The sequence below is a fragment of the Sinocyclocheilus rhinocerous genome, unplaced genomic scaffold (genome assembly GCF_001515625.1).
Source record: "Sinocyclocheilus rhinocerous isolate Xijiao unplaced genomic scaffold, SAMN03320098_v1.1 scaffold431, whole genome shotgun sequence".
NCBI classification, from domain to species: Eukaryota; Metazoa; Chordata; class Actinopteri; order Cypriniformes; family Cyprinidae; genus Sinocyclocheilus; species Sinocyclocheilus rhinocerous.
In genome coordinates this window covers 973,174-985,005 of record NW_015624541.1, presented here as the reverse complement: position 1 = coordinate 985,005, position 11,832 = coordinate 973,174, and the positions used below count along the sequence as shown (strand labels likewise).

At 37.6% G+C, this 11,832-nt stretch overlaps 2 protein-coding genes across 6 annotated transcripts in view; one reads left to right on the top strand and one right to left on the bottom strand.

Moving 5' to 3' along the window:
* Nucleotides 1–6: 6 nt before the first annotated feature.
* LOC107741629 (HRAS-like suppressor 3) lies at nucleotides 7–2,071 on the top strand. Its single transcript, XM_016554392.1, has 3 exons — nucleotides 7–28; nucleotides 361–629; nucleotides 1,503–2,071. Exons 2-3 carry the CDS (start codon nucleotides 390–392, stop codon nucleotides 1,614–1,616), a joined length of 354 nt encoding a protein of 117 aa, XP_016409878.1. The 5' UTR covers nucleotides 7–28; nucleotides 361–389; the 3' UTR covers nucleotides 1,617–2,071.
* Nucleotides 2,072–4,812: 2,741 nt separating this feature from the next.
* LOC107741476 (N-terminal kinase-like protein) overlaps nucleotides 4,813–11,832 on the bottom strand; it is a 15,416-nt gene continuing 8,396 nt past the window's right edge. For all 5 annotated transcript variants that reach the window (XM_016554248.1, XM_016554229.1, XM_016554220.1 and 2 more), the window contains 12 exons: nucleotides 11,153–11,311; nucleotides 10,926–11,033; nucleotides 10,688–10,801; nucleotides 10,280–10,435; nucleotides 9,992–10,180; nucleotides 9,789–9,864; nucleotides 7,545–7,739; nucleotides 6,798–6,910; nucleotides 6,586–6,666; nucleotides 5,560–5,901; nucleotides 5,356–5,434; nucleotides 4,813–5,221 (listed from right to left, as the gene is read on the bottom strand). In XM_016554248.1, the coding sequence (XP_016409734.1) occupies nucleotides 5,097–5,221; nucleotides 5,356–5,434; nucleotides 5,560–5,901; nucleotides 6,586–6,666; nucleotides 6,798–6,910; nucleotides 7,545–7,739; nucleotides 9,789–9,864; nucleotides 9,992–10,180; nucleotides 10,280–10,435; nucleotides 10,688–10,801; nucleotides 10,926–11,033; nucleotides 11,153–11,311 (1,737 nt within the window). In that variant the 3' untranslated portion in view covers nucleotides 4,813–5,096. The remainder of the gene's footprint in view (nucleotides 5,222–5,355; nucleotides 5,435–5,559; nucleotides 5,902–6,585; nucleotides 6,667–6,797; nucleotides 6,911–7,544; nucleotides 7,740–9,788; nucleotides 9,865–9,991; nucleotides 10,181–10,279; nucleotides 10,436–10,687; nucleotides 10,802–10,925; nucleotides 11,034–11,152; nucleotides 11,312–11,832) is intronic.

The following is an 11,832-nucleotide window of genomic DNA, read 5'->3' as shown; positions in this document are numbered from 1 at the left end:
GGTTATGTGATTCACCTGGCACCACCCTGTGAGTATTTTACATGCCTCAAATCATGTCTATTGAGCTTAATTTGCATTCAGTCTGAAACACTGCACAGACAAATGCCAACAAACACGTTTGTTGGGTTTTGTCTGTCGGCATTGGTCGGGTTTGTTTTCACCCGAGTGAACATGTTCAATCAGCGTTTGTCAGCGTCTTTTGGGACAGTGTGAACACAGTTGTTTTTCATAAAATTCTAAATCCAAAGGCCAACTCGTTTGTTGGTGTTTGTCTGTGCGGTGTGAATTGACCTTTAGTCTCATGAATGACATGTAAAGGTCAAGCGTTTTACAGACTGTTTTCCTTTTCTTTCTCTATAGCTGAAGATGCTCAAGCTGGACCCTACAGTATGATGTCAGTATTATGTGACAAAGCTACAGTGAAGAAAGAAGAACTTTATGAAGTAGTTGGGAATGATGAATACTGTATCAACAATCTTCTGGATGAGAAATATGAGCCACGTCCTGTTCGAGAGATTCTACAGGATGCACACAGATTTTTGGGACGAGAACTTCCATATTGTGTCTTTAGAGAGAACTGTGAGCACTTTGTTACGGAGCTGAGATACGGAAAACCACATTCCCGCCAGGTACAGTTTGAACATCACCGAAGATATAGTGTGAAGTAGTGAATATACTTTCAGTAATTAACAGGGCTGTTTTATGGTAAAATATTTAATGTTGATAGAGGCAGCATTAACATTAAATGACATGACACACACACACACACACACACACACTTATTGGCAGAAATATGCTTAATTAATTGATGGTAAGTTTCTGTCAACATAGGATTAATTACATGGCGGAGTTAATTTGTACAACAACCATTAGGCTTCTTCATGCGTTTAATATTTGTCTTGTGTCATATATGTATTTATATTTATTATACATTTTGTTTTATATAGCCTAAATAAATAGACTAATTTAGTGATTTTTAAATAAATGTCAATTATACGTATTTACAAGTTGGTATTTTTTTTTCCAAACATGTAGGCTATTTGAGTGGCATGTGCCACTGAATGTTGTGTAATACCAGTGCTATTGTATGTCGCTGATCACGCAAACTGTCCATTCTAGGAAACACACAGAATTAATCAATCATGGGTCACTACGAATACCACATTTACAGTCGAATCTTTTACGGCAAACTTTTACTGAAACATCAATTAAATATCGATCAGCTGTTAGGTGCGTGTGTTACACAGTCTACGTTCCGGCAGACATTCTGTGACAATCATCGACACGTCACAAGTGTCAGTGGCACATGCCACTCTTCACTGACACGTCAGTGAAAACCGGAAGTGTCACCGGATGTGCCACTGAGCATAGTGGCATGTGCTAATGGCTTCTGTGCGTCAGATGCCATGTCATTTAATGTTAATACCGCTACTGGAATAGTGATGTGTGCTTAGCCTATCATACAGTGAATTAATATAAATAATTTATGACCATTCTCATAGGTGCGGAACGCAGTGGAGATTGGTGTTGGAGTTGGTCTTGCTGTAGCAGCTACCTTTGGAGTTCTTGCTGCTGCTGCAGCCATATTCGGTTCAAAAGACAAAGAGAAACAGTAAAGACTGGGAAATGAAGAAGTGAAAGCACAACTGCCTTTGATATTTAATGTCTGTAAAATGTTTATTGCATTTAATGGAAATAATTAAAACATTTAATGTATGCATTAAGCAAGCTTAGTTTTATGAGCACAAATGGAAATATTCATAAACAGAATTTAAGAGATTGTCAGCAACCAAACAAAATCCCATCTGTTGTTGTTTGAGGACTACTGCTACTGACAAATCTCTGCCTGAAGGATTTTTTAAATTAATATTTTTCTTTATACTAGTTTTCTAATAACATTTCAAGCATTTTAATAACCATATAATCAAAAATAGGCTGAATATTTGACCAAATTAATCCTAAAATAAATTGCCATGTTTCTATTTTTGTGCCATTAAATATTTGACATCATATACTAGGTGTCTGTATTAATTTCTTGATGTGATTATACTATACCAGCATATCCTAGATGCTACTTACTGAATTAATTCTGTAGTTCCATGGTGCAAGATTACCATTTACACAAGAAAATTGGAAGATTTCTGCATAGCTGGCCTGCATTACATCAGCTCAATGGGACCTCTGTTACCATTTGCATAGCAATTGAACAACCGACATTAGAGACATCACATTAAATATCTCTAATGGATGGAATTAAATGTTCAATGATTTAAATTATGTAGGGTGAATGCAGGTTAAGCTCAATCAACAGCATTTCGTGGCATGTTGATCACCATGGAAAATCATTTTGACTCGTCCATTATTTTCTTTAAAAAAAAGAAAAAAGAAGAAGCAGGAATCAAGGTTGAGGCACTTGGAAGTGAATGGGGCCAAACCACTGATTTATAATCGAGAACTGGATTGCTCATGACGTCATGAAAGTGAAGCCGCCGCGCCGCCATATTGGTAATCCCTAGTGTGCGTAAACGTTCTACTGAATTAATAGGAAATCGTACGAATTTAATGAGAAAACATCACCTAACAAGTCAGCGTTTTAAAATCTGAAGTATCCCTGTACATTCTTACAATGCAAACACTCTAGGCATGTAAACGGTTATTTTTTTAATGTCGGGAATTTCCCCTGCTTATTAAAAAGTTACTTCATTACAGTAGCGAACATCATGAACATGATAAACATCAGACGGACACGACCTAGCTCAACATATATATAACAAATGACAAAGTGCTCATTCTGAAATCTGAAGAAAGATTTGTATATACATATACCTTCATTCGCCTTGTAAGTATAAGAAATCAGGAAGGGGGCCAACACTTTTTCACACCACTGTACATAACATTTTACATGGAAACGGTAATGCTAGTAAACATTTGCGCGATCTTGGAGAGTCTGAAATAGATGTTTCTCAGTCAGGACTTTAAAAATATACACATCATAATTTATTCAGAGAAATAACTGACATACATTATGGACTTAAAGACATGCATGTAAGACATGGCAAGTTAAGCTTTTCATTTCAGTACAATCAATATAGTAACAGAGGCTATTGTATTATTCATTATATATTCAAATCAATTTCTGATACTAATACGTTCATGATGAATAAATCCTGAATAATTAAGTACATAAAGAAATAGACTATATTTTGTATTGGATCAGTTACCTATGTCGGCAGTGCGCAGCAGACACACCCACCTAAACGGTTTAAATATCCTGCCCAAAAAGACCATAAACACTGCAGATAACATCTTAAGTAAAACTGAATTTACATACACCTAACATAAAAACGAATCCCTTGTGAGTGACTCGCTTCAAATCGGGTGATTTTAGGTCAGTGTTTTAGCTGTGATTCAATGGTGCTCTCTGCTGGTAGGGATTAGTAAAATGGCGGCTCGAACACTTCCGGTGACTTCACTGCATGTCGGCAGTTTAGAACGCAATGAGCGATCCAGTCATTAGATCAGTGGGCCAAACACAATGACACTGCAATTACATCCATTAAGACAAGAGTCAACTACATAATGAAGGTAAATATTAACAAAAGATAACATAACCATACTGTGCAATTATATTGTATGACATAATCTGTGGCTGTTGGATTTGCCACTGCTCCTTAAATAAACATTTACAAATATAGCACTGGCCAAAGATAAGGAAATGAAACTGAAATAAATACATTAATCTTACTGTCCAGCAGTTTGAATTTAAGAAACCTTCCTTCCTGAGTTATGTTCATAGGCCAGGAATGCATTTCACCCCTGATATTTTTCCATTTTAATCACAGGGTTATAATAAATATGGTTATAATATAAATTATAAGTTGTTAATAATTAATAAATAATAAACTGGGTTCCCACACCTTTCGACCAATAACTTCCCATGACTTTGCCCAACCCTTATCATTCCTACATAAGGATTTTTAGAAATATTTTTTTTAGATTTTATATAGAAATTATTTTATAGACAATTCAGCCAATTAAATATTTTAGAGCTGAGCAGCACTATCCATGTTTTTTAGGCCTGGGAATTATAATATTAAAATTCCTTGATATTTCTAGATTTTTGATGACTAGAACATAAATCTGCACTTTCAGGCTGCCATCGCACCACTAACAAACAGTCAAGCACCTCATCTTCTGTTATGTATTTTTGGAAGGCAACACTGTGTTTCTGGCAGTTCAATGAGACCTTTGTTACCATTTAAGTTCTGTGAAACAACAATTTAGCAACAATATTCTGTACGGCACATTTCCAAAGACAGACTGTTCCTCTTTATTATAATACATACGAAGTTGAATTCTGTGTGTACAGTACATTAATTACCCCTTCTGAAAATATTGCACCAGATTTCACAGACTGTCTCATTAACTAAAATCGTCTGTTGATTAGTTTATTTTACAACATAAGCAGTACCGCCAACTAGGAACGCAAAAAGAAGGCACAAACCAGAAGTAACAAGCACATCCACCCTCACCCTGTCATATGGCAAACAAAGAAAGAACAAAACGGCTTTCATGAGTTACAATGTTTTTTGGTCAAGTGAATCCTTTGTTTTGAAAATGTTCGTCTGTGTTTATACATGCACTAGTAATGGCATTGTCCCACCTAGGATCATGTTTAAGTAACAGCTAACATGTTTGAGTTTCTCTGCATCATCCATTTTCATTTGTCCTCAAAGACCACATTCAGGGCAAAGTGGTCCATAATTAATGTATAATCAATGTACATACATACAAAGATATCTAGGATTATATTGTTCAAATTTCCCTCAACTCCTAATAATCAAACCAGTGAGTTCATGCACACTCAGTAAACTATGATATTGTGGAATATAAAAATCATGGTACGGAGGAGAGTAAAGGAATGTCATAGTTTGAGATGTGTTAGCTGTTCCTCAGTCAGCAGACATGGCTGAATTTTAGTTCTTCTAAGTTGCCCAGCATACAGACAGCTGTGAGAATCCATCACGGAATGTTTCTTTAAAATCTCGCAGTCCCTTCATCTTCAAAGAGTCAATGATCTGTTGTACCTCCAGTGCTCAGTCCAGTTTGCGTGCGCCCAGTTTGAGAGGACCCTTTGCTGCCTTGCGCTCTGCCCGTTTGGCCTCCAGCTCCTTCCGCCGCTCTTCTCGTTTCTTCTTTGCTAATTCTGCTTTACTTAAACCTGAGGGAGTGAAAGCATGGTTATTTGAGATGTACTTTCTATTTTCTCTAACAGCAAAAACAAGAATGAATCTGCATTTTAATATGCTGGTTTAAATGCATAAACTGGACAAAAAAAAAATATGCGTCTCTGACCCTGATCTCCATCCAGTGACTGCCAGTTTTCTTCTGTTCCCCAGCCCCCTGCACTGTCTGCGTCCCAGCCATCAGACTTCTGTGTACAAAAAAACACACATCATACATAAACATCATTCATTGGGAGGGAACTATAATCCAGAATGGATTTCCGCCACCTTTAGCAATTTACAATTGAAGGAAATACCTCCACCAGAGCCTTACCGTTGTACTTCGTTGTGACACACTGGACAGCAGATCAGGTGTTGTTGATTTTCCTTCCGCTCCATCCCAGTTATAATCACTGGCCAATCCTACCCCTTGCTGCGCAGAGCTTAATCTGGCACTCTTTGGAGCTCCAGTTGAGGCTTTATTTCGAGATGTTGGGGTGAAACTCTCAGCCAGATTTCCATCCTCATCCCAGTCGTTACCCCAACCCTCATCAGCAGGTGAACTTTGACCCTGACCATCTGCGTCTTTCTCATTTGACCAGCTGTCGTCGGCATCCCAACCAGAGCTCCAATCAGAACTCTGCTTCTTGACTGCCTCAGAGGACTTCCGGCCCACCTATGGAAACATAACAAGAGTAGATTAACCCTATTAAAGTGAAAGTGAGGTATGGTGTCCCATACTCTGAATTTTTGCTCTGCAAGTGCACACACACAGCAGTGAATTGTGAACACACACACACACCGTGAACACACACCCGGAGCAGTGGGCAGCCATTTTTGCTCCGGCACCCAGGGAGCAGTTGGGGGTTCGGTGACTTGCTCAAGGGTCTCACCTCAGTCGTGGTATTGAGGGTGGAAGAGAGCGCTGTACATTCACTCCCCCCACCGACAATTCCTGCCAGTACCCAGACTCAAACCCGCAACCTTTGGGTAACAAGTCTGACTCTCTAACCATTAGGCCACAACTTATGGATAATACATAATTTATTTGTGAAGTGACATTTGAATGAATAGTATTATCTCATTTGTAATCATTATATTGCAATGCACATACAATATTTTCTATATATTTTGAAATATGTTTATAAAATACATTGAAAATCTCACCTCAGACAACCACTAATATAGCAAATGAATATGGTTAAAAACTTTTTTTTTTTTTAAGTTTTTCCATTTAGTAAATAGAAGTATGGATATTGTATATATGTCCTCAATATTTACACAAAACATAGCACTAAACAAATCAGTAGGATAATAGTGATCTTTTATTCTATAAGATACGCTAATGCAAATCACTTACATTGCTTTGCTTCTGTGTTGAGGACATTGCCGACCAATCAGAATGCCAATCGTCTGGATCTGTTTGTACTTTCTCAGGGTCCTGTGGGTGCACAGAGATAAGGAATTATTAAAATTTCTCAGCATTTATGAGTAAGATAACTTTTAACACTAAAATGTCAAGCACTGAAAAAACAACAGCGACTTTACATAATTTGAATAACCAGCATTCACCTCAAGGTTTCCCCAGTCTTCATCGTCCCACCGATCCCCATCTGGCTCCACTGTCTCCTCATTTGATGTCTCTGATTGGACGCCACGTGCACCTGACGTCTGTACTCTCATTTCTGGCCATAACAGGAAAAGAGGAAGTTGATGAGATAATAACTTGGTGCCACTCATTTTAACATTTATTTCTGTTCAATCTTTTTGAAAAAAAAAAAAAGATTGCAGAATAAAGCTGTTTGGTAAGTTGAAAACTGTTGAACTGTAATCAACCACTTGTAAATCTAAAATCATACTTAAAAATCTCTAAATGAAAAGTTATTTTTGTATATGTAAATATCCAACTCACTGAATGAAAAGTGTTTTTTCAATATGTAAATTTATAAAAACGTTTTGTGGCAACTAGTTATATCATTTAGTTTCTTACTATTCAAGATTTACTTCCTTGATAATCTTCATTCCGCTTCCTTTATTTATCATACTTTAGCTGTCTAAATTGGAGGGCTATATCCTCAGGAGGTCACATTTGTTGGCTGCATGTGTCATTGAGGATGCCTCGTTTAGGAAAAGTAAACATTACATTCCAAAGTAAGAAATAAAGTACAGTCATTTATGCTTCACTAGAAATAACAGGCAATTTCATAATGGTAAATGTTTTTTTAATGAGACATCCATGATGATGTACGCATCTGACAAATGTGACCTCCAGAGGGCGCAGCCTTTGAAATGAGACATAGCTTTTGTCTTGTTGCACACCTTTGTTTGCAGTATTTGTGGTTACTGGTCCAGCAGCAGGTTGAAGGGCGGAGCTGTTTTCAGCAGGTGGTGCCTCCAAACCAGCCGGAACATTTCGGATGAGTTTGGAGGTGAGAGATGAGACACCGGTTACCGCCCATCCTGCCCATGTAGCAGCTGACCCTCCTGTCTGCGCCGATGCAGTCACCTCCTTCTCTGCGATTGAACCATTTAATTATAACAACATTCATTTTTATTCAATTACCTTCATTTGGGAAGACTAGAAATGTTTCATTTTTGAGTGAACTATCCCTTTAAGCAAAATGAGTTGGAATGCGCATGGTCTAATTTTGAGCTACAGCTACAAAAAGTCATTTTTGGTCGAATTTGACGTTTTCACAAAAAAGAGTTCATTAAGACCTTGTCTAGCAATCCCAATGCTCCAAATAGTAATTAAACATCTACAATTATCTTTATTTGTATGTTTTCTGAGAGGTGTACCTTTTTCTCTGCTCACTTCTTGACGACTGGTGCTTCCCCTCAGCTAAAGTTTGGTATAGTTGTAAAGCACAGCATTCCAGCGTTGTGAATATTCATAGTGAATTCTCGATGGCATGAGTCTGAACCAGTGAAATGTGATGTTCAAACCCATGCTGATGTAAGCAAAACGAATGCGCTGACTGACAGATCCTAAGTGATCCGCAATCCTCATACACAGAATTACAGTATTTCAAAATATCTGTCTTAGTGAGTATTCACGCAAACATAATCTGTTATGTCTTAAGTGAACGTTTGGTTAACTGTTGGGGAAAAACATCTGATGCAGATGTAGCATTATTTTAGATCCATGCATTACGGTAGGTCTTAATATATAGGCCGTCTGCCTCATTAATGTTAATCTAACAATAAGAGAAAAGAGGGAATCACTCACTGCTCTTGATTGAACTGCTTTTGTAGTTTTAATAATCAATTTATTTGTAATGAACACACTAAAGTGATTTTTACATTTGATTAGCCTATTTGTTTTTCTTACTTGAATGCTTCTGTTTATATGTAAGATGAAAAAGTAATGCACTATGTAATTTGTTTCTTTCTTATATTATATTTGTTCTACTGTTTATTTGCATCTTTATTCTAATTTTTAATAACAAAGATAAAATAAAAAATAGCTATATTGTGATTATTAATATAGTAATTATTATTAAGAAGTGGAGGAAAATATGCAACGTTGCTAGGCGATTTTGCTTTGGAATCTTCTGAAAACTTTAAAGTCAGTGTAAAGGCAATTGAGAGAATTGTTTCTAAACACATTATAAATCTTAGAAACGTATTGCTGAAAACACGTTACAAAGACTGTGAACGGTGTAGTACTGAATTGTGGAGTTAGACCGTTAAACAGCATTTCACCATTTTTTGGGTGGGCCTAAAATCATGTCTCGATGACACACTGGAGCCACTGAGCATGGTCCCTCCCCTAACACTATAATAGGTGAAGCGACGCTGCGCAGACCGATCAGTGTATGACATCAAAGTACCGCAAGAGCGATTAGACAGCAGACGGCTCCGTATGCATTCGAATCACTCTTGCGGTACTTTGATATCATACACTGATCAGTCCTAGCAATGCTGCTTTAAGTCGAACACACCTATGAACTAGAGAGCATTAGTATCAGTGGTTCGCCCGCTCAATCGTGAATTACTGTCATTTCCGTTAGTTACTACAGCCTAGTTTGCTAGCTAGCTATGCCTTCGTCACGTAAATGCATATTACCAAACATGTATGGCTGTGTAAATCCAATTAAGCTGCTAGAGGGAGCATCCATTCAGGTTGTAGCGGTATTTGACAGCTGAGAGAGGCGGCAGATTACCCGCGAGTATGCGTGGTTTTAGCACAGACAGCGGACACGCCCCCAGCATTTGAGAGCATAGAATACTGCTTATTTTTTCAAGATTTTGATAACTTATTTGATTTACTTGCCCTTTTTTTCATCAATTAAATTTGGCTCGGTGTTTAATAACACATTTTTCTGTGGCGTGACAAACTCAGAACACATTTAATATTGCTTTACACAGGCTTTAACTGACTTTGCCTACTATCGTCTTGAAACGGGTGTAGCTCAGTCATTTTTTGGTCAATTCCAACAAATTATACATCATTTTGAAGGTTTTTAAATGGAGATTGTGAAAATAAAAAGAACTAATTTTTGCTCATTGTGACTCATTTTGCCAGCACAGGTCACCAATATGCTTATAAAAACATCATACCTATTTCAGCTAGTTTAGAGGGGTCTTCAGAAACAGTCTCCAGCTTACTGAGGAAACTTTTTATGGCTTTGAATGCCTACAGGAACAGAAATACTTAAGAAATTGTCTGTTTCAAAAATGATGGATTACACACCCAAACTACAGAACATATAAAAAGATACTGTGTCAATGTGCACCTCAGTTCTGCTGTGCATTTTCTTTACCTGATCTCTGACGTTTTTGTCTGGGTCCATAGTCAGTGTGCACAGTGTGGGCAGGATACGACTGGCGCTTTCTGCCACACTATAGTACTGATGGGTGGCAGCAAATCCCAGCACGCCTGCTGCACGTGAGGCAGGAAACGGGTCTTTAGTTGCCCGTGAGAATGCAGATATTAAAACACGCTGGCGCATCTGAGAAAAAAGCATGGGGGAAAAAAACATAAAGATGGTCATTGAGAGAAAGAAATATGCCTGAACAAGTGAAGGATTATTGGTTTTAGTTGCAGTTACCCCAGCATTGAGGTAGGGGGCAATTTTGCCCAGGCAAACGGTGGTGTTGCAGCGGATGGGGCCCTGATCGTCCCGGGCCTGCAGTCGTGCAAAGTGACGCATCAACTCTTGATTTAAATTGGCCTCATTTAATTTAGGGGCCAACAGCAACATAGACTACAGGAGAAATAGAAATTCAAAGAAAAGTCATTTAAAGACATTTTTAAGACTAATGTGCATAGTGCTTATAATGCCAAGGTCATGGGTTCCACTTCCAAGGAGAGCATGAACTGAAAAGCTTGAAAGCAAAGTAAATTGTTCTGCATAAAAGTGTTTGCTAAATGCATAAATGTAAATATATGCCATTATCTGTTACACTGACTGAGTGTCAAAACACTGGAAAGGAGAGAAGATGGAGCATACAAATACCTTTACAGTCTGCTCTCGTATGGCAGGGTTAGTGTCTGTGAAGCCATGAACCACGTGTGGAAAAATCTGTGAGTTAACTGCTGCTTCATTCAAATACCGAATAAACTGCTCCATCTGGTAAAGGAGAGACAAATAGAAAAAATAACTGAGAAAGTGTGTATGACAGTCAGAGAGTTTGGGTAAGACGAATGTAGAAAACTCTTACAAAAGCGACATAAAGCAATGAAGTGATGTATACCTGCTGTAGCAGTCGTATCCTCATGGCACGGTCAGTAGAGGAGAACATCTTCACTATGACTGGGATGATTTTCTGCTGGTACTCCTCAGCTGACAAATACTTCCCTACCTAACACAAACAAAATATCAGAACTGTATTAAAGAAACTTGAACCTTTTCGATTAAAATGCTCTGAAGAGAATACACAACATGGGTAAGCATTAATGCAATACCAAAAATGGCTAGCACCTTAAATAGTGGTGTGAGGACAACAGCGCCAGCATTGCCAAACTCGAAGGCTGTAAGGAGCTGAGGAAGCACTTTATGTTTACAGAAATCTTCAGGAAAAGAATCAAGATTCTCACTTAGGTCCTGGAAAAACTGCTGCTTCTCTGCAGGTTCTTTTATCTACATGAACACGTAAACAAACAAGCATTTAGGTGACTTTTTTTAATAACAAGGTATTAATGAAAACATATAAACAACACAAACCCATACACACACAAACACAACACATACAAAAATAGCCTGATCATTCTACATATTGTTTTCAAGAAGACTTTATAATTTAGACTTTATTTATTAGGAGAACATCTGAATTATTAATTTATCACAGCTTATTCATCAATATGCATTACTGTTCAAATATTTGAGGTCAGCAATTTTTTAAAGAAATTAATACTCATAGTCAGCAACAAACGGATGCATTAAATTGATCAAAGATGACAAAGTAGGGCTGGACGATATGGCCAAAATTTATATCACGATATATTTCTTAATTTCGGTCGATACGATATAATTCCGATATCGATATGAACACTATTTATCTAAAATAGAAATCTTTTGTAACATTATAAATGCCTTTATCATCACTTTTGATCAATTTTAAGCATCCATCCAAATTTCTTTCCCCCCAAAAAAAAAAACAT

Bases quoted from the DNA above. Each gene is read 5' to 3' on its own strand.
- LOC107741629 (XM_016554392.1), top strand. From the start codon at position 390: ATGATGTCAGTATTATGTGACAAAGCTACAGTGAAGAAAGAAGAACTT. The intron at 630-1,502 runs GTACAGTTTGAA...CCATTCTCATAG, and splicing joins GAAAACCACATTCCCGCCAG to GTGCGGAACGCAGTGGAGAT.